At 53.7% G+C, this 20,917-nt stretch overlaps 5 protein-coding genes across 5 annotated transcripts; 3 read left to right on the top strand and 2 right to left on the bottom strand.

Moving 5' to 3' along the window:
- Positions 1-636: 636 nt before the first annotated feature.
- Positions 637-1,967, top strand: CONPUDRAFT_129354 (uncharacterized protein). Its single transcript, XM_007774394.1, has 2 exons — positions 637-900; positions 954-1,967. Exons 1-2 carry the CDS (start codon positions 784-786, stop codon positions 1,938-1,940), a joined length of 1,104 nt encoding a protein of 367 aa, XP_007772584.1. The 5' UTR covers positions 637-783; the 3' UTR covers positions 1,941-1,967.
- Positions 1,968-2,146: 179 nt separating this feature from the next.
- Positions 2,147-3,406, bottom strand: CONPUDRAFT_109649 (thioredoxin-like protein). Its single transcript, XM_007774393.1, has 7 exons — positions 3,264-3,406; positions 3,063-3,213; positions 2,936-3,007; positions 2,718-2,884; positions 2,498-2,658; positions 2,432-2,447; positions 2,147-2,382 (listed from the first exon to the last, which is right to left on the bottom strand). The coding sequence occupies exons 1-7, from the start codon at positions 3,339-3,341 to the stop codon at positions 2,341-2,343; spliced, it is 687 nt and encodes a 228-aa protein (XP_007772583.1). The 5' UTR covers positions 3,342-3,406; the 3' UTR covers positions 2,147-2,340.
- Positions 3,407-6,416: 3,010 nt separating this feature from the next.
- CONPUDRAFT_84352 (uncharacterized protein) lies at positions 6,417-14,501 on the top strand. Its single transcript, XM_007774392.1, has 13 exons — positions 6,417-6,710; positions 6,763-7,118; positions 7,175-7,453; positions 7,568-7,861; positions 7,921-7,999; positions 8,059-8,567; positions 8,616-8,777; positions 8,843-9,121; positions 9,178-11,694; positions 11,749-13,360; positions 13,435-13,838; positions 14,023-14,366; positions 14,424-14,501. The coding sequence occupies exons 4-9, from the start codon at positions 7,793-7,795 to the stop codon at positions 11,326-11,328; spliced, it is 3,249 nt and encodes a 1,082-aa protein (XP_007772582.1). The 5' UTR covers positions 6,417-6,710; positions 6,763-7,118; positions 7,175-7,453; positions 7,568-7,792; the 3' UTR covers positions 11,329-11,694; positions 11,749-13,360; positions 13,435-13,838; positions 14,023-14,366; positions 14,424-14,501.
- Positions 14,502-14,748: 247 nt separating this feature from the next.
- On the bottom strand, positions 14,749-16,963 carry CONPUDRAFT_168152 (uncharacterized protein). Its single transcript, XM_007774391.1, has 4 exons — positions 16,339-16,963; positions 16,193-16,287; positions 15,422-16,133; positions 14,749-15,350 (listed from the first exon to the last, which is right to left on the bottom strand). The coding sequence occupies exons 1-4, from the start codon at positions 16,920-16,922 to the stop codon at positions 14,978-14,980; spliced, it is 1,764 nt and encodes a 587-aa protein (XP_007772581.1). The 5' UTR covers positions 16,923-16,963; the 3' UTR covers positions 14,749-14,977.
- Positions 16,964-17,358: 395 nt separating this feature from the next.
- CONPUDRAFT_146214 (glycoside hydrolase family 81 protein) lies at positions 17,359-19,821 on the top strand (the record flags this gene model as incomplete). The annotated part of the gene is made up of 2 exons (XM_007774390.1): positions 17,359-19,224; positions 19,287-19,821. The coding sequence occupies 2 exons, from the start codon at positions 17,359-17,361 to the stop codon at positions 19,614-19,616; spliced, it is 2,196 nt and encodes a 731-aa protein (XP_007772580.1). The 3' UTR covers positions 19,617-19,821.
- Positions 19,822-20,917: the final 1,096 nt, after the last annotated feature.

Raw genomic sequence — 20,917 nt, 5'->3', positions numbered from 1 at the left:
TTGGGTATGTTTTTTTGTACGATCAAAGGAGCTGTGCCGTTCCATCAGCGCAATTTACTCACCTCCTGTAGCCTCCTGTCTATTCGCAGCCTGCTTGCTCATCAAAAAACATACTGTACTTACTCACCACTCGAAAGGGCTGCGGCCACCTGCGGCCTCAATAATCTGTGCTCGTAGAACCAGATCAAACCTGTTTGTGGTAGGTCCCCCCTAGCGATGGCGTGTGCGTGGCTGGTTGCGATCATTTGGCTGTACATCGGTTGGCATCTACGGAACTGCTCAAGAGTTACCATGCACTGCAGCCCGCCGTCCTATCATCTTGCCTTCACAACATGATCCTCACTGGCTCGCTACGACAGCCTGTCTGGGGGTCGAAAGGGGGCGAACCTTTTCTCGTGTTGCTCATTATCCGCACCCGCCCAGGTGGCTCTGTCCGTCACTGACCTTGCTCGAGGCTCTTCCGTGCCAGCAGTCATTTTGTGACGACGTCTCCTCTTCTGCCGTGTGATCTGCACCGCCCGGCTAATGGTCGGACGACCGGCGCCTTATAATCCCTTGAGCTATCGCTCCCCTCCCTGTCATTCGATCATTAAGCTCGAACCTCCAGACGTGACGAACCTCTCCTCTTCGTCGCCTGCGCTGCCATCTCATTACCCATCCTCACCGACCCTAAGCATTCCGCCATCTCTAGCTCGACGGCGCTCCGCTACCTCGGACCACACGCGCTTCGCTCCGTATCCCCCACCCTCCAACTCTTTGCACTACCGCAGAACGTCACACACTATGTCGTCTGGTCACCACCATGGCACATCGTCATCGCCTGAGATGATGCGAGGAGTCGGCTCTTCTAGCAGAGCAGGCTCCGCCGCGTTTTCTTTCACCGACCCAGGCGTCAGCTCAGTAAGCAGCCTCGGTTGATGTTTATAGGGGTAACTAAATTGATACGGCACTAGTCATTCCAAGGCCAGGCTTATGACCCAAGTCGGCCTCAATCCTCCGGGTCTGCCATGGTAATGGGTGACGTTTACCGAGGCAGCGTGTCCAGCCAGGCGAGCTGGGCCGAGCTACAGCCTCCCCAGCAGTCCGCTTATCAATCATCCGCCCTCCAGCCAGGTGCTTACCAGCAGTCGCAATACTCAGATTTTGCATCGGTTAACGCATCCCCCGAATCGATTTCACCACACTCCCCTGCCATCCCAGGAACTCCCTATGCCGGATCGGGAGGTTACGCGACACAACTCTCGCGTTCAGTTGCACAGCACCCAACCTCTTACCCGCCACAACAGTCTGGAGGATCGTCGCGACGTTCGAGCCTGGAAGATGAGATACTCTTCCTGCGCCGTAAAGTGCGAGAGCTAGAACTCGTCAACGAGTCAGACCGCATGCGTATCCGAGAACTCGAGGGCGAACTAGCAAGCGGCCTCACCATCCCTGAGCAGTCGTACCGCTACCCCGGTGGCTCGCCATCGGCCATGGGCCAACTCGCATCCACTCCCGTGCCCCAGTCTACCGCATTCCACTCCTCGTGGCGTGCTCGTACCGAGGCACGTGTTCGGCTTTTCTGCTCGCTCAACCGCGCTGGCAATGCTCTGTGTTCGTGGCACGACTCTCGCCGCGAGCGCCGAGCTTACCCACCGCGGATGGCCCCGCCGGGCTACCTTAACTGCGGCTGCACTCACGAAGAGGCCCTTTTCGAGGAAAGCTTGTCACGTCATGGTGTCGGAAGCTACCATCCAGGCGAAACTGTCCGGATGGACCCCGCCCTCCGCAACCCGCTTCTGCACCTCTTGAAGGAGAGGTACGGCTACCGCGACGGAGACTTTGAACGGGACCGCATCACGGGTGATTGGGTCGAGGGCGAGGGGGGCCATGTTTGGGAGCAGCGGGCGCTGGCTGGTTCCACTAACGCAAGGAAAAACCGAGTCGAGGACCGCCGTTAGTCGCGCTCAGAGCCAAAAGGTAATACCACCTAGCATAGATCATACTTGTATCCTCATCGGCATCTTCTCTCCTCTTTTGCATGCATTGCTTTCGTACATTTTCTCTTCTCGTTGCGTCCATGTTCTGTTTGTTGATTTTTACCATAGCAGGCGTTGTGTTACTAATTAATGTGCATTTTTGTTTGTCTTATCACCATCATATAGTCGTTTCTGCTTCGGTCTCGTTTAGAGGACATACAGTACATGCTTCAAACTACAGGATTGGATCTAAAACGTGTGCTACGTGTATATGTAGCGTATTACCCATAATCTACACCCGCTTAATCGGATTCCATGATACGGACGGCGTGCAAATACAAGATCGAATATATGATTCGACGACCGGCAAGCCGAACGAGGACTACAGTTTAGCGTAGCTGTATTCACCCCCACGTTCCAAAGCCTGTAAAAGGTGTGAACTAAAGCTTGAAACCAGATGTACTAACACGTACGCGTTTGTAAGCAGGACTATTGACTTCGTTAGGCCATCTTTAACCACGAAACATGTAGCGGCTCACCGTTCGTGAATCATCTTGACGTACTCCCTGGATTTGTGTCCAAGGCTGTCGCGGTTGGCGGCATCGATAGCCTCCAGCGGGAATGCCATCATGTAGTCGGCAGCTGTGGGGCTTTGTCCGCCCGCGAACCACGGACCAGTCTTGCTGAGGTGCTCCTCGATCTACAGTTGAGAAAATTCATCAGTTCCCAAAAGATGAGTACTAGCGGGGTGAAGCGTGCCATAGTCTGATGTTTCTTCAATTCTGGCTCAACGAGCTGGCTGGTCAAGGTGGCGAAGACCATGCGCAAAAGCGGCCGCAGCAGGAACGGCGCTCTCGTAGGAACAATTTGAAAGATGAGTTTGTTCACAAGCAGTGGCATCAGTGAACCCTCAGAATAGTGGGTAACTGTGCCGTGGATTAGCGTGTGCCGCGAATTTAGCGCTGGAGCAAGCATACAGTAAAGATCATGGACTTTGCCGGTGGTGGGAGGCTGGTCTTCTGCTTTTCCGTACTTCTCGATCAAATAGGCTGATGAGAGAAATGATGAACGAATGTTTTGGCACAACACTGCAACAAGACGCACTGACGATGGCGCCGCTCTCAGCGAGGTTCATGTCGCCGTCGGTGATGACCGGAGACTTTCCCAGAGGGCTCACTTTGAGCAGGTCTTTGGGCGCCAGCAAGTCCGAACCGCGAGTGTAGTACTTGATTTCATACGGCACTTCGAGTTCTTCCTACAAGAATAGTGAACTGGGGAGTAAAGATAGGTCAGGTCAATACCCACGAGTAGCCAAAGCACACGCTGAGAACGGGAATCGTTCAGGTGGTGAACGATAACTTTGGACTGAGTTTCAGTAGACATTATGAACGCTAAAGGTAGGGAAGAAAGATGCAGGAAGGAGAACGCTCGCCGCAAGCACACCCCGGTGACCTAGCGGAGTAACTTGGGAGCAACGCACCGGGCATGTTAGCCGGGCGATAGCCGGAAGGGATTCACTTTGGTGCCCACGTGCGGAGGTGGTTTGACAGCTCTTGACAGGCTTTGTGCCTGAGTTGGATGAATGCCGGCGTTCTCGGGCAATCCACGTGTCGGTCTCGTGTCTGCTTGGTTACTCTCCTAACAACCATTCATTGATCGTTCCCTCGACTGTCCATCTCGCCAACTCGCCCGACGCTTGCCCGACGCTGTCAGACTCTGTCCAACTCAATTTCTCGACGTCGCTTGTGTCGCGTGGTCTTTGCGTGGGCTCGTAGGGGCTCGTCATCGTTGAGATCTGAGAAGCGATCGTCATCTGCGGACATGTTATTCCCATTTGCTGCGCTGTTGGTCTGTACTCGGATTTCTTACGCCTCACGATGGTGGCCGCGTACGTCCGGAACCTCCATGGGTCAAGCATACGGAATATCTACGGAGATTGGGGATGACACAGCTCATCTTGGTAAGTCTGAAAGGCTCCAGTATCGCTCGCCTGTTTTGGTTTCGTACCAAACAAAGATCTCTTCCTAGGGTCCTTCGCAAGCGAGGCAGAGCTGGATGCCATCTTCACCAGTCCAGGTACCCCTTTTTTGCATCAACACATGGGTATATGCGCTGATTTGGGCCCTCATTTGCACTTCCAAACGGCGACTAAGCTCTCAAGCCTTCTCGAGAGTCGGACTGTTTCCAGGTCGCTACCAGCCATATCCACAATAGCTGCGAAGACGCATATATCCACGAACAGGAACGAGTTCAGGGTAAATCTCTAGCCTCTACTACCTAAAATTGTCCGCGTAACTTTCAGCAGTCGCTATTGCCATGACCTTGTGTGAACTTGCCACCGCAAGATACAGCTCACCTCCCATGGAGTGCATTGCCTTCGTAGACGAAAACCAACCAACGGACCAAGAATTGAGCGCTTGTGTAGAGTAAGTGGTCGCTGATCCTGACGAAAACCAATTGACCAGTTCCTAGGGCCTTTTCTCGGAGCGCTCAGTATTGGTCTAGCTACTCCGGGTATCTCCGCGAGATTCGCAAGTCTATCACCCTATCATGTCTATGTTACCTCTCACATTCGATCAATTCGCAGCCAAGCTATGCCTAGTCCATAGTCGATGGAGAGAGATAGGTAACCCATGTCTCAATTACATCGTGGAGCTCAGCTCTGATGGTCTCGCAAGACGCCGCTCGTGATATCTATAGGAACGCAACACTGGAGAAGATTGCTCTGCTTCGTCTGCTCACGGAACGGGAGAAAGGTTCCGCAAGCAACGATCACTCTGTCAAACAGTCTTTAAAGGTCAGTTGATCTGCGGCGGTGATTACGCATTTTATGCATTCACACGTAGGACATGCACGACCTTATGGCGGAGATACGCCTGTCCTTGCTGCAGGTGCAGCAAACTTCAGTCAGCGCTGTGGCTGATCTGTATGAGAAGCAAATGGTTCCAGTTGGTGTGATAACCTAGGAGACCATGGAAACTACGCTAATGAATCCCAGCTCTTCGATCAGGCTGTATACAAGCTAGCACAGCTTCATCTTCGATTTGCAGATGATCATCAGGAATCACTTGACGCGGTTTTGAACTCTGCTTAATACATCCCTCTTTCCGGCTGATGTTCTCTTCTATAGGTTCGGCCGTTTTTCGAAGACATTGCAGAGCAGGTAATTTTAGCCATGACCACTACGATCATTCTCATCTCTTGCGTTCATTAAAGCACAGGTCCAGCCTATCCTCTTCACTACTGAACTTCCACGACACACTGTCCCGCGAAGCAGACTCCATAATTTTACTCTTTGCAGATCGTCACAACCAGATATTGGATACTGCTGTACAGGTGACTTTCCGAAACTCGTTTATCAAATCTCAATGTGACTTTCAGGTCATCACGGAGAAACATTGGAGCACCGTGCTAAACGGCCTCACTCAGCTTGAAGAGGTAGGGTGACGGTGCCTTGAGGCGCATACACACTGATCAGCACATCTTGCACCAGTCACTCGGTTTGATGTTGCCCGTCATTTCTGAGTCTACTTTGATGATGAGATCGTCACTGGACCAAGCAAAGCTTGCTCAAACACTCCACACCCAAATGACGAATGCTATCCCTCAGCTAATAGAGACGGTAATTGAACTTACCAATAGCACGCGCCACGATCTCGCAATGATCAACAACACAGCGGCGATGCTGCAGGCCAACCTGTCGTCAAGCTTGGAGAACTGGATTCAGGCCAAAGCTTGGTCCGGTCTCAGCTCTCTATGGCCATGTGCTTGGGTTTGATGTCATGCGTTGACATGAGGCAGCTAACTTGGCTACTACAGATGTTCGCGGGACGTTATTTTTGAGTCCTCTGCTCACTCCAGCAGCTTTCTTCCTTATACGCATCATCTGGCGGCTCTCATGGGTGCTTATCTCTGCTCCGATGGTAATGTTCCGTGCAAGGTGGAGTACTAACCAAATGCTTACGATATTGTCAGTGCCTTATGCTACTCTTTCGAGGTCGACGGTTCTCTGGTATCCGCCAATCTCGGTCTCCTCAAACTCCTCAACTAGAACATTCCGTGATTCAAGCCAGATCCGACTATGTCTCTGATGCGCCATCACAGGCACAGACCTCTCACTCCTGCTTAGATCCTCGGTTGCAGAGACATCAACACCGTCTACGTTCTTCGCGGATTCCCGAAAGGCTCTGGAGACCCCTTGTGGATGTTCCGTGATGCAAGGAAGCTGTCCTCTGTTTGCTCTCTAGGCTTGGTTCATGGCTACGTCGATTTTCCCTCTCTCGACTGGGGTTTTACCACTCAGGCGCCTTGTCCGGCGCTATTCCTAAATTAACTCGGGGCTGTTTTATTCTTGGCTACACAGACATTTTCCGTCAACAGTTCGCAAGCATTAACTTTTCTCTTACTCAAGCTCTTCTGCTTCCATCGGGTCATCAGTATAGGCGATATGGCACTATTCGAGCTGGGTTTTGTATTAAGTAGTATTCCGCCTTCCGCTACAATTGTAACCCGAGTCTACGTCTGTGTTCAACGATGGGCCATGTCAGTGAGACCAGTAGTTAAAAACTGCCAAGGCCAGTCATGCGTCCAATATGGCTCGGTGATGACGACGAGGTTTCATGTTTGTTTACACGAGCAACATATCACCAAACATTCGTGGGTAGGCGCACTGACCCGCGAGTGCGTGCCCTGGGTTGTTATGGGAAAATCCGAAATCCACATGGAAAAGTCTTCGATTTTTCGTTACGAAAACTCAAGTGTATCTCAGTAGTAGTCTCGGTAGTGGTTCATAGAGTGAGCTTACAGTCGCTGAAGGATGTTTTGGCGGCAACTTGAGTAACTCGAGCGGCATAATCCAATCTTGCTGTACGGCGCCCGTTGGAGTAGCCCGACAAATGAAGGAATGGTCGTATGTTCGTGAGAGGAGCTTATTCCAAAGTTCTGATGTATGGGATGGTCGACCAATGAGCGAGCCCCTGTTCGCGGAAGTGGGAGCCAAAACGGGTACTGGTTCGGCGTGTGCTCCTATTACTTAGCCCGTATTTGCCTAAGCTCTAACGAGTATGGAGTCATTGGACTGGGGCGGCCCCCAATGGCAGTTTTGTGCGCTGTTAACCCTACCACCGCTACGACACACCGACTTCCCTTGGACACCCTCCGCTTTGACAGAGCAAGCCGGTTGAGACGCTGCACGTTGTAGCGAGCACATGGCTTACTCTGATATCAAGGCGCCCCGTCACTGGGAGGACGTTCATGCTAGATCCATTCGGGGCGACATATTCGCCCTATTTGAGAGTGGGCACAACGCATACAACGACACTGCTCACTCTCAGCTGGCTCGTGTTGAGCAATCCCAACTCGTTCTAAAGCATTCGTCATCTCGCTTCCCAGCACGAACACCAAGTCAAGTTCCTCCAAACCATGTTTACCACCCGACAACGGCGAGTTACCAGCTCCCTCCACGTTTGCGGGCGGAAAAGAACAGGGACAAACAGGTAAGTCTTCTGGAAGTTTTTGCGTCGACACCCTCCATGGCTGCTTATGCAGTCACATCCAATTCGTCTTTATCCGGTCTCTTAGCTCTAGTGACTCATGCGTAGGAACCGCAGCGGAACGCTACGGGCCCGAGAAGTCTACCGAGCAACCCCAATTCTTCTAGACTCATATCAAGTCAGCACCATACGGCCGGATATCCGACCGGCTCAGTTACGACCCCCGGATATCCTACTGGCCAGCAGTCAACACCTGAATATTCAGGTACTGACAGAGATTCACTTCGCCCATCTCCGGGGCGTCTCCCTTCACAACGCCCTAGCGAGCCACAAAGGGCCCCAATGCCATCCTCGTCTCCGCATACGCTCGTAAAACCACCTCTTTTGCCTAAAGCGGCACAACATCAGGCTGTATGTAACGTTGAGTGACTATGCTATCCCGTTTGACAATACTAATCTATGTATTTTAGGCAAGAGAGGTGGCACAGCCGTTGGATGGCGATGTAGTTGATGACGAGATAGCTCGTATATGTCGCGAGATAAACCAGCCAAGTGAGCGCTCGTGAAATTATGCGTTTTCTATATTGTTAATGGCTCTCGGTATTCTCCAGGAACAGTTCGGAGGCAGGTTGCCACGAAGGGTGACCCGAAACTTGAGGCACGAATTGCGCCCGCTCTTTCTTCTGCTCCTACAGCATCAATGCCGAGTTCTGCACCTTCGGGGAAAGGATTGGCTCTCGTGGACCGGGCTTTGTACACTCGTTCCCCTATCGTGCCAAATTCTGTCGAGTCTCAGGAGGTTGTGCAGGTGAATCTCCCTCCGCCGACCGAGTCAATCCCCAAATCAAACAAGGGACAAGCTACAAAAGCTACTCCACAAGCCAACAAGGATCAAGCCATTAAGACGCCCTCGCAAGCCACTAAGCGAGAAACCAGCAAGACACCCCTTCGCGGCCGGAAGGTCGCCGAGGTGCCTCAAAGATCCATCCAGTCACGAGCTCCTAGCTTGTCTCCACAAGATGTCAAGCGGCAAGGTACCGAGATCACCTCTCAGAACACCGCGGAACCGACCAAAGAAGCATTATCGCAGGGATCTGAGCGTAAAACTTTCAAGAAAGTGAGTTCAGATTTTCCTAGCCCTCTTGAAGTTTCTGAGACCGTGTAGAAGCGAAGGTCGCCGAAGAATCCGTCTGATATGAAAACAAACTCGGATATCATCCATGTTTCTGGGCTGGACAGTTGCACCCTACCTGAAGTACCTCTCGTCGATGACGCACAGGGTCTACATAACGTCAAGTTACCGTCACCTATCACACGCTCTGCCGATGTAAGCTCTGATCATGTTCTTATATGCGCTCTATCGTATTGTCGCGATTGCTGACGCTCAAGTAGACGACTCCGGCTGTCCAATCCAAATCGTCCAGTGATGTCTGCTGGTTGTTCTTAAAAGGTAGATGCCCTTATAACCCATGCGAGCGCCTGCATGTTTCTGCACCTCCCCACGTCTGCAAGGACTGGCTTTTTGGTTTATGTGAACGAAATCCATGTCCCCGGAAGCATGAGATGCCGGATAAGAACGTCAAATATCCCCACGTTTGCAATCTATGGCTTCGTCGGGGTGTATGCGATCGGCAAGTTTGTTACTTTCAGCATGAGCTTCCGGCAAAGGAGGTGCGTAAACGCTACGTCGATGTAGTAACATCCATGGCTAATGCGTATCTGCTTAGCAAAAGCTACCTTCTCCTGATAGTTCCATCGCTGTGAAGCCGGATCCGCTCCAGGTAACATTGTTCGACCACACAAAGGTCAAACTGGATTCAGGTTTCGAGGTTATCTCCATCGCTACCGGCTTCGAAAATCGCTGGGTTCATGTTGCTGGTATACCCCCGGATGTCTCGTGCAAGGCTATAGAGAAACTTTTGAAATCCTTTGGTCAAGTAGACCAGCTGCTTGGTCTAGACCCCACTGTCACTCTTAGCAAGAGTCGTTACATCAAAGTTCAGTATTCCGCAGCACTCGAGGCTTCCGACGCAGCACAAAAGCTCAACGGGCATAGCCTTTCCGGTGCTAAGCTCATCGCCAAAATCCCGGTTAACAATACAACCAGGGGAAACGGCGTTCTTGATGATACGACGGTCCACTTGGAATGGAAAGCACCCGGTCGCATGGCCTATGTCGGATACTCAACCCTCAAAGAGGCTATTGACGCGGTTGAAGCCGCTGACGGCAAAGTCTTCCGAAACCACATCATCTCCGCCACCCTATATGATGGCCTACCTTCTGTCGGCGCCTTCAATGTACTCTTCGAGGGATTACCACACGACACAAAAGAGGCAGAGCTTCGAGTATATGGCACTGCGGAGGCGATGATGCTGGAGCGACCCAACTACCAATCCCTGCAGCAAGCCATCAATAACATCAAGAAAATGCTGGAGGACTGCGGAGAGCTCTTGTCCTTTGATGTCATTCCACCCCCGTATCGCGAAGGCACGGTCAAAGCAACAGCAAGATTCATTTCGTCACGCGAAGCCACCTACGCCCAAGAGCACATTCACGAACGCAAGCCACAATTTCTGGGGCGAACTCTGCTCGTGGCTCGACATGTTCAGTCTTTGGAATATCATGTCGCTCGGCGCACCTTCACGCAAATCGCCGGGGACCTGAGCCACCTGCGATGGTCATGGAACACAGGTCGCAAACAAGGTGTGACTGTGTACAACGCTGGCGAGCAATGGTCGGGTCCGGTTAAGGTCAAACTCTGCGCAGAGAACGCCAAGGAGCTCAGCGTGCTCAAGGTCAAGTATGAACGTATACAAAAGGGCGAGACTGTCGTGGATGACAAAGTACCTGTATGGGACGATCATTTCTCTCGACCCGCAGGCGTGGAGTTTATTCGCATGCTCGACAACGAGTATCCTCTTGCCCGGATTATCGTGGATCGCTCTCGTCGCATTATATCCGTATGGGGCCCCATCGTCTCAAGAACTGTTATATGTCGTCGGATCGTGGGCAAGTATCGGTATATTCAGTCGCGCAGACGTTGGGAAATACCACTGTCCGGACGGCTAACCTCAATGATAGCGAGCAACAGGGTTTACAAGCTGCAGGATGACTTAGCTCGCGACAGGTGCCGTCTCGATGCGCCCAACCGGCGTCTTGTAGTGTTCGGCGAACAAATCTTGTACACGGCGACTTGCCGCCTCATCGAAAAGTTGCAAGCTTCTCCCGAGCAAAACTCAAGTAAATCCGCTACCTCTACCTGTCCCGTCTGCTTTGGAGACCCCACCGATCCCACGTCGCTGTCGTGCGGGCATGTTTGGTGTCGATCATGTCTTTCAGATTACATCCTTTCCTCCGTTGACAGCAAGTCTTTCCCTCTTTCGTGTCTGGGAAACGACGCCACATGTGCAGAGTGCATCCCCCTGTCCATCGCACAGTCCCTATTATCTGCTGCCGAGTTCGAATCCATCGCTCAAGCGTCATTCTCTGCTTTCGTACATGCGCGTCCGGACGAGTTCTTTTACTGCCCGACCCCAGATTGCACCCAGGTCTACCGAGCTTCGGCGCACGACGCGATCCTACAGTGCCCGTCCTGCCTCGCGCGCATCTGCTCGGCGTGCCATGTTGAGGCGCACGACGGGATGACGTGCGCGGAGCGGGACGCGTCTGAGGAGAAGCTGTTCACGGAGTGGACGGACCAGCACGACGTGAAGCGGTGCCCGAGCTGCAAGGTGGCGATCGAGCGCAGCGAGGGGTGCAACCACATGACGTGCACGCGGTGCCAGACGCACATCTGCTGGGTCTGTCTCGCGACGTTCCACAAGGGCAAGGGCATCTACGACCATATGCGCCAGGAGCACGGCGGGATCGGGTTATGATTTTGGTGGGGTTTTGGTATCATTATGATTGGGCTTTGGTATTTATCCTCATGTTTTCCTCATTCCTTCATTTTCTCGTTCTTGCTTTTGATCTCCATTTCGATTCAACTCAGAAGAACGTTCAGTTTCGCAAGAAGAGCATCTATGCTGAAGGTGGTGTACTTGCTAGTTGTACATGGATATCGCGACCTAAGTATCTTAAAAAGTGTAACGTATGTAGCGCTAGGAGGAGGAAAGCCGAGTTACAAGTGTAGTGTTCAACAACAAACAACAAGAGATAAGCACGAGAGTGAGATAGTGGAGAACAATAGATTATGCGAATCGTAAAAAAATACCAGGGGACTAGGCGTAGGTCCAAACGACGAACTGCGTGCATTTGTCAGCGATGGCCTACCAAGAACAACCAAGCCGAAGACTCACACTCTCATATGGTTGCGCGGGCGGTCTTCCTCGAGATGGGAGGGATGTCGGCAGCTCCACAAGTTGTTCAGAAAAGGGCGCGACGGTATTAAACTCGTCCCTGAAGCCTTGGTTCTCCCTCGGATAGTCGCGGAGGTCGGGTGGGTACGCCATGCCTTCGGGCGCGTAGACGATGTACCCGGTGCGGGTGAGGTGGTCGCCGCGCCTGTTCCAGAAGCCGCAGCGGACGCGGCGGGTGTACTTCTTCGGCGCGGGTTCCTGCGGCGGAGGGGCAGAGGTCTCGAGGCTGAGGCGCTCGATCGGTGGTGGAGGGAGGGGGTTGTCGCGCGTGGGGACGAGGGCGAGGGCGTTGTGGGGCGTCGAGGAGCGGCGGGAGTGGTGGTAGTCCCGATCTCTGTCCCTGTCCCTGTCGCGGTCTCTGTCCCTGTAGCCGTGTCGATCGTGGTCGCGGTCTCGCTCTTTGCTCGAGGACGAGCCTTGGGGCGAGTGCTCGCATTCTGTAGGAGTGGGGAGGGAGGGTATAAAGATCTCTTCGTCTTGTTCTTTCTTCTTCTTGGAGGACTTGCGGCGGTGGGATCCTTCGGGTATCGTGGAAAGCGAGGGCTTGCTATTTATGCTGTTAATATTCGGTTCTGTACGACTGCGGGAGAGAGAGTTGTTAGAATGAGAGCTGGACTTGTAGCCGTATTCGTCTGGCTCATCGTGAAAGGGCGTCAGGCCGAAAGCGGTGGTAGTGGGAGGCTGAGGCGTCTCCGACTTGGTGGGCAGCGAGGACTGTCGGGTGAGTGCCTGGGCAGTCGGTGACGTACGGAGAGGCGACGTCTTGGGTTGACCATATACAGAATAATTAGGGCTCCGTGAGGTAGGCGAGGGGTTAGATTGCGTTGAAGACGGCGAGCCGCCGCTATTCCGCTGTTGCGGCGGGTGCGATGGGTGGGGTGGACTCTGATAGTGGGTAGGTGTCCGCACAATGTTGGGGGTGAACGTCGGCTGGAGATCTTGTCGCGACCCGTGTTCAGAATTACGGAGTACAAGAGCATCCGAAGGCTGTTGCATCTCTTCATAAGAAGATCGATGGGGAGGAGCGGGGTATGGAGGCGCTGAAGCTGGCGTGGTTGAACCAGGCCGCTCGCCTCTGAGCATACGTTGATACAATGAGTTGGGATCGGTAGGCCGGCCGAGGGTTTTACCGGCCTCAGGCACACTCCCATACGTCTGTTGTCTGCTCTCCGGTCTCGGGGCCGGCTGAGAGGGAGGGGCGGCGGACATCGGGCGAGTTTGGCCATATTGGATGCTGTCGACAGAGTTATGGCGGACCGTCGTAGAGTGCGTCCGATGTCGTGGGCCGCTGCCATCCTGGACGTCTTGTCGGTATAGATCAAGACTCCGATCTGTGGGGTGCTGATGAGCAGCACCCTGAGGACCTAGCTGGCTGGGATATCCCAGCCGACTCGGGACGTGGCGCGAGCCATCGTGCGTCGAGCGGCGATCCTTGAAGTCCCGAGTGGGTGTGGCCCGGTCGGGGTCCTGGACGAGGCTGGGTGGGTTCCATATCCAGGGGGTCTGAGGTGGAGCATTCTCATCCTCGGGGGGTGGTGCATGGCTCTCGGTCCTAAAGAAAGGCGAGAGAAGGTTTGGGTGATGAGCTCCACATATGACCCAGGATATGATGAAAGGGGAACGCACCTGGGTACCATGCCCTCGAGGCCTAGCCCGTTGTCCGTCAGCTTTGTCTGCCAGTAGCTCGGTGAAGCGGGGCGGGGGACTCGCTTGTAGGGGTTGTAGTTGGCCTGGGCCTGCTGCTGAGCGGCGAGGCCGCCCCATGCGCCACCGGGAGCCCAGCCTGGGGCCTGGACTGCGGGGTTGTATGACCAGAAGCCGGCCTTCCACTGGGGAGGCGCGTTTGCGCCCTGGGGTGGAGGTGGAGGACCGGGGTAGCCTGGAGGGAGCTGTACTCCCGCGGCCGGTGGGGGCCAAGGGCCCTGCCAGCCAGGGGGCATCGGATGCTGCTGACCGATGGCGGGGTTGGGATTCCAACCCACCTGAGGCTGGGACATGTTGGAGATTGGGTCTCCTAGACTTGAAGATCGCTGCATCAGGGCCATGTTGTAGGCAGACAAGGAACGATCGGAGAGTCGAGGAGTGTTTATTAGGCAGTGGATGAATTTGAGAGTGGAGGGAGGGACATGCGCGGGTTGGGGGAGGGCGGGGGAAGAGGTTGGGAGGATGAGGTTAGGTGGCTATTCGATCTTAATATAAGCGAAGGAGACGTACGGAATTGAAGCGCAAAAATTAAAGCGGTGATCTTTGAACGTGGCTGAGCTCAGTCGCGATTACGCGCTCGCCGTGAGGCCGTTCGTGTTTGGTGCCTTTTCTTATGCGAGCCAGGCGGTGTGGGGCAGATGGTGCAAAGTGTGTTGCGCGTATGTCAGATGAGAAAAGCGTTGGAGCGAGGTGTCCATGCACTGTGAATGGACGAATAGACAACAAAAGGGATGTCGTTGTTGTGCCTGTATCCCGCAGAGAAGCCGACTGTTGGGCTGGCAGGTTCCAGATTCGAGAAGGCAGCTAAAACGTGTTCCTCCCGCCAAGTCCCGCTGTACGTATTCTGTGTCCCGCTATAATCCACCGTCAGCACCAAACCAAGCCCGGCTCGCGAGATAAGCCGCACTCACAATTCTGTCCGCCTCAAGGCAGCTGCCGCACCGCTTCGGTCTGCTTCAGCTCAAGGCAGGAGGCGTACCAGTTGGACGCCAGACGCGTGACCGGAGACAATGCCCACCCTCTAAAATTTGCACAGACCGCCCATTGCTCTTTTCCCATCCGCCATTGCAGAGAGACGCCTTGGGCGGATGTCGCCGTTGTACTTATTGGACAATTATAATCGCGTCCTCATAGGGGCTTACTATTAGATCGCCCTGCTTTGTCTCCTTCTCACGGCCTTGCCCGACAACAGCGCGTCATTCCCCCGATAATCCAAAAACAACACTATTATGTCGCCTTTTCATTGTGATCCAAATCAAGACTATACAATGGGATATACTGTATGCCAATCCAAAGCACAGACACCGTTAACTGAGCATAATAAGAGAAACCAAAGCCCTACCGAGCTTATATCGTACTTTGTCGTGAGATCGTTACATAGTTTACCACATCTTCTATATGCCATCACCTTCGAGCGGCTTTGCACAGTCAATAAAAATTATTAACAGTTAATAACAGACTGGATCTACCAGTTCCAGTCGTCGTCAAAGTCGGTCTCCGCATTCGGCGTGACAGTCTTGGGTCCCGACGATCTGCTCTTTACGCTCGGCGCCGAGTCAGGTATGAGAACGCTTCCAACGTTGAGCGCCTGCCCTTCGTCATCGTCGTCGTCCAGGAACGACCGGCTGCTCGGCGCAGGTGAGGGCATCGTCTTGCTGTGACTATGACCATGACTGCGGCTGCTGCTAGATGTTCCAGTACGAGCTCCGGGGATGGCCAACTGGGTGGCAGGAGAAGGCGATGCAGGTCCAAACGCATTGGCGAGGCTCTGCGAGACATCCGAGAAGAGCACATCCGAGAACAGGGACGAGCCACGTTTCTGCCCGTGCTTCGACGACCTGATGCAGGAGGCTACGGCGTCAGCTCGCATTGCGCGCAACGGGCCAGTCGCGACAAGGAAAGTGCTTACCCTCCGTTCGTCAGCTCGCCCCATCGCTTCCCGATGCTCCCGGCCCACGAGGACATGGGAGTGCTGCTCCCGACGACCGTTAGCGAGTTCAGGCCCGGCATCGGGCTCGGGGGCGGGAGCCCCGACATGGCGAGGCTGTTGCGTTTCGACTTCGGAGAGGCGGTGTCGATGTGCAACCCTTCCGGTTTCGCCGACGGGTGTGTTTCATCAGGCTCTGGTACGGCGGATGACAATACAGGAGAAGCAGGAACGCGGATCGAAGGATCAATCGCGCTCGACGTCGAAGAGGAAGCGGCGTGCTGGCCGCTCCGGGACGTCAGATCTCCACTGCCTTTCACCGAGCGCCGCCGAGTAACCTTTGCTGGCAGATTCTCGACGGGGATTTGGGGGCTAGGTTTGAATTGACCGTCTTTTGGAGAGAGTTCCTCGCCCCATTCGCTGCTACCACGGCCGTCGTTGAACCCAAAAGTGGAGAACGCGGTTTCGGCTGACGACGCAGAGGAATCGGATTCCCGTGTCGCATGCCGTGGCGTGATGGGCATCGCCGGGGACGAAAGGTCGGCCAAACCCATGGCAAGCATACGGCCAACTTCTTGAACACCTTCGCGGATGCCTCCCAGAACTGCGCCTGATGTATCTGCGGGCGATGGATTGTGGAAAGTTGAATTCGGGCTGATTCCACGTTGAACGATACGCTCCCATTGTCGTTTTACTGAAGAAATTGCGAGGGTTAGATATATGCGCCGACAAAGATGTCAAGTTAATACTCACGTTTACCCAAATCCGCCTCGCAGGTTTCTAGTTGGCCTTTCAGCTCCATACGACGCGACTCGTGTTGAGCAATTGAGCGCAATAGGTCTGCATGCCTGTAATTATTATTCAGAGTCAATGCTTGAGAATAATAACACGGCACGTACTGCTCTGTGAGGGTCAAAGGACCTCTTGATGCACCCGATGCGACAGAGCTGAGGCTCTGCCTTTTGCTGGTGCTCTCTCCCTGACCGCTGGCGCGCTCCAACTCAAAGACACCATTTCCGCTCTCCGACATTCCCCTTTTGTATCCTGGTCGACCGAGAGGTGATTCGGGAGAATTTTCGCCAGGCGCGATGTAGGATATCGATGACTGCCGGCGAGAGTCTCTGGGTGCATGGCTGTAACTCTGGGGTCTTCTGGTGTTGAAGGAGGACGGAGGTGAGGGAGATACGACTCCGTTGACGTCGCGAGAAGATATGTAGGTGATGGAGCTCTGGCGACGCTCGGCGCGTAAAGAAGGAGACGCGTTGACAGACGGAGAGACGTCTGACTCTTGGGGGACAGGAGACGACGTCTTGTACGCGATGGAGCTGTGCCTGCGCTGAGACTTTTCGACCTGCGAATACGTGGAAGGGTTGGGAGAGTAATTGGAGTCGAGCAGCTGAAGCTGACGCGGTTTTGGCGACTTGGTCTTGAGCTTTGTGGGTGAAGGACTGTCGTTGGACGCGTTGAGGGCTGCTGGAGACATGGCTTGGTGGGATATGCGACGGGAATTAACGAGGTGGTTACAGAGTATCGAGTCCGAGATATGTTGGTCTACAAAAGTTGTGATGAAGGTGAGCGCATCGAGCGAACTCAATATGTCCTAGAAATTGAGGAAAGGACTGGGTTGTTAGTGGATGTGGAAGAAGGGAAGGAGAGAAGGAAAGAGTCTGGAACTTGGCAACGATCAGCAACGTGCTCATAAGCGGAGTAAACGAATCTTCAGCTTCAATCTCGGATACAATATCGATGAGCTCACGCGTCCACCTTTCCCCACTTCCAACTTTCTTATTCTTTCGCTGTAGCAGGCCTCCATCGTCGTCGACATCGACATCGACATCGACATCATGAACATCCGACGGCGCTCATCGGTCTCGTCTAGATCGATCGACTCGACCAGCACACCACAACTGCCCAGCACCATGTCCAACTTCCTCCGAAGGCGCCGTGCATCTGGCGGGCCATCCCAGATTATCGCTGTCCCTCCTCCCCCACAGATCCCCCACAGATATGACCACCCCGTACGCCGTCTGGGCATCACCAACACCACCTTCCCCATCCCCACCAACAAATTCTACGCCAACTTCTTTCTCGGAGCCCAGACAGATCCCTCCTTCACCCACCCATACTCGCTCGTCTGGGCCAAAGGCGCTGGCCCAGAAGCGGGCTTTGGCCTCGCAGTATGCCACACGGAGGAGAGCCAGCTCGTATGGGGCCCCGGCGACCCCGCCAAGTGGTTCTACAACCCCATCCGCGTCCACTCCATCGTCCTCTCTGCCCGCGAGCTTACCCCTGAGACCCAGCTCACCACCGATTCTCTCGGGGACATGTCTGTCAACGTCAACCTCCTCCCGAACAAGTCCACCGTTACCCCGACCATCACGTTTCCGCTCGTCCAGGGCATGGGCTTCGTCACTGCCCTCTACCGCGATGCGACGCCCCAGATATCAAGCGGTGTCGGGTTCGAGAGCGCGCTGTATGCGGGCGAGGTCGTCAGTGGGCAAGTGTACAAGTATCGTGCGGTTCTTGCAGACAAGACGACGTGGCTCATCTACATCGTTCCGACGGGCACGCAGGGAGGGTACCGAGCAGACACGTTCTCGCTCAATATCCGCAACGTGCTGGTCGGCCCTTCGCACTTTGATGGATTTGTTCAGGTTTGCAAGGTTCCTGTCGGCGACACGCAGGCTGAGGCGCTGTACAACGCGTGCGTTGGCGTGTATGCGCAGTCGGCAGAGGCTGGCTTCGATCCAGCTAGGGATGGCGTCTATACGCTCACCTGGCTGAAACAGGGTCCGCTCACGAGGAAGCGCTCGCTCCTTATGTTCGCCCTCCCGCATCATGTCGACACCTTGTTCAAGGCGGGTGACATCTCTATGACGTCTATACAGCTGCAGACGACCACCAAGGGCGTTGCGACTGCAGTTCGTGGTGATGCGTGGACACTCGGCGAGTCCAGTCTCCCGATTGACTTGTCGTTTGCCCCGTGGACGCCGTCGCAGGGGAGCATCATGGACGTCTCCGAGCAGGCCGCCGCCTTCATCCGCGGTGCTGCTGCGCGCGAGCTCGCCCAGAAGATGCACGCGCAGACGGTCCTGGGCAGCATGTACTTCAGTGGCAAGGGCCTTGCCAAGTTCGCCGCGCTCACGTACGCCGTCCACGTCCTCGGCAAGGACGCGAGCCTCGCGAACATGGGCCTCCAGGAGCTCAAGCAGTGCTTCGCAGTTTTCGTCGAGAACCGCCAGCCGGTGCCGCTCGTGTACGATGCCGTGTGGGGTGGAGTGGTCTCGTCGGCCGTGTACTACTCGCACGACCCGCTCGTGGACTTTGGCAACGGGTACTACAATGACCATCATTTTCATTATTCCTATTTCGTCTATACCGCTGCTGTCATCGGGCACTTGGACCCTGCCTGGCTGTCTCAGGGCACGAATAGGGCTTGGGTCGACATGCTCCTGCGTGACTATGCCGGTTCGCTAGTTGGCCAGCTTGATCAGCATTTTCCTAAGTCGAGGTCGTTTGACTGGTATCACGGCCATAGCTGGGCCAAAGGTCTGTTTCCGAGTGCGGATGGCAAGGACCAGGAGAGCACGTCCGAGGATGCGCTCGCGAGTTATGCCATCAAGATGTGGGGGTCTACTATTGGTGACTCTATGCTCGAGGTCCAGGGCACGCTTATGCTTGCTATCCAAGCTAACGTGTTTAAGACGTACTTTCTTTATGGTGGCTCGACCAAAGGAAAAGATGTGCAGCCGCAGCGCTTTGTCGGGAATATGGTTGGCGGTATTGTGAGTGCAAAGTTCGAGTTTTTTGAGGAAATGAGGGTGTTTATCCGGGTGATGTCAATCAGCTGTTTGAGAACAAGATAGATCACACAACGTATTTTGGGGCTGATCCGTCATTCATTCATGGCATTCACATGCTCCCGCTTCTGCCATATACCCCCCTTATCCGTTCGCCTGCCTTTGTAAAAGAGGAGTGGGAGGCCTTCTTTTCAAATGGACGGGCCGAGCAGGCACCTGGCGGATGGCAGGGTGTGTTGTATGCAAACCTGGCATTGTCAGATCCTCAGGCAAGCTGGAAGTTCTTCACAAGGAATGGGTTTAATATGCAAGCTTTGGATGGAGGTGCAAGCTTGACTTGGTATTGTGCATGGATAGCAGCTATAGGTAAACTATAGACCCCACACACTGTGATAGTATATTGACATGAGATTCATGCACATAAAGCATCATCATATAGAATTAGTGGTTTGTACCTGAGGTTTGACTCATGTTGGCCTATATGCAATAAGGAGGCCGTCAGGGAGATCATGTTGAAATTGGTGTTCAATCTTGCTCACATCATGATGTGTCATTTTATATTACTGTTTGTAAGGTTTTATCTACATATGTAATCCCGTCACAGTTAGTTGTAATCTTTGTTGAGTTTGTGACCCTGTCATTATGTTTACATAATTGGCCAACACTGAGATAGTATATGTCGTGAAGACAACCAAGGCCCCTATTCTTTTCTTTCTTTTCTCTTTCCTCCTCTCTCTCCTTTCCACACTTAGAGCCAGGTCCGCGCACCTCCGGTCATCTCCGGACCCTCCAAAGATTTCGGAGTTTGCTCCACGTCTGGAGTGTCAGAATTACGTCTAGTATTCGACCCTTTACGGCTTTATTGGTTCATCCAGAAGCCTCCTGTATGGCGATGTTCCTCTACGAGGTCTACAAGTAAACATCGCCTTCATACGTCTACACAGGCGCTAGGTACCCAAGTAGGTAGTATTAGCGCCTTACGCATTCATGCATTCGTGTGGCTCTGTGTCCATTGCACTGAGCCACGTACATAGCTTACGTAGCCATCCTGCATTACCGTGGGACTTGGACTATACAGCATCACAAATACGGTAGTGACTTCACACGCTCCTGTCATATATATACAGTCACTACCACGAATATAATCTACAGTGTCTTTCTACCCCAAACGACTATCATCGTCCACCTACCAGCCTAACCAGCTACTAACTCAACCTTCAACTAACGCCCGGTGAGTCTGCGCTTTTATAGGCTTCTCAGTTATACTCGCGTTCAATCTTCGACATGGAGTTACCTCGGACCTCTTATGTTTCCCTTCGAGCATTACTCCCGACAACATTCGGACTTTGTGCAGACCATGCGGACGCTTGACAGCAGCGCTGTACTACCTCCGTGACAGCAGATGGTTATCAGTAGCATGATCAGGATCCGAAGATTGCTGGAGTTGTTTATATACTGAGTGTTTCACATCCTAGTCCCCCATCTCGACCTCTTGGTCATTGGGACTAGGTGCGCATTCACTTTGTAGTAGATAGCATGCTTTATTGACTTGGTCATTGGGACTAGTGCTTTCGTGCTCACCGCCGGCACTCGTTGAGATCCTCCATCACCTAGCCTTGTGGTTTCAGCCACTTGTACGCCTACACTTCTACGCCCCTACGCTCCGCTCCATTCCGCC

This window comes from Coniophora puteana (genome assembly GCF_000271625.1).
Source record: "Coniophora puteana RWD-64-598 SS2 unplaced genomic scaffold CONPUscaffold_12, whole genome shotgun sequence".
In the NCBI taxonomy this organism is placed as follows: domain Eukaryota; kingdom Fungi; phylum Basidiomycota; class Agaricomycetes; order Boletales; family Coniophoraceae; genus Coniophora; species Coniophora puteana.
This window is presented reverse-complemented; position numbering and strand designations above follow the sequence as displayed.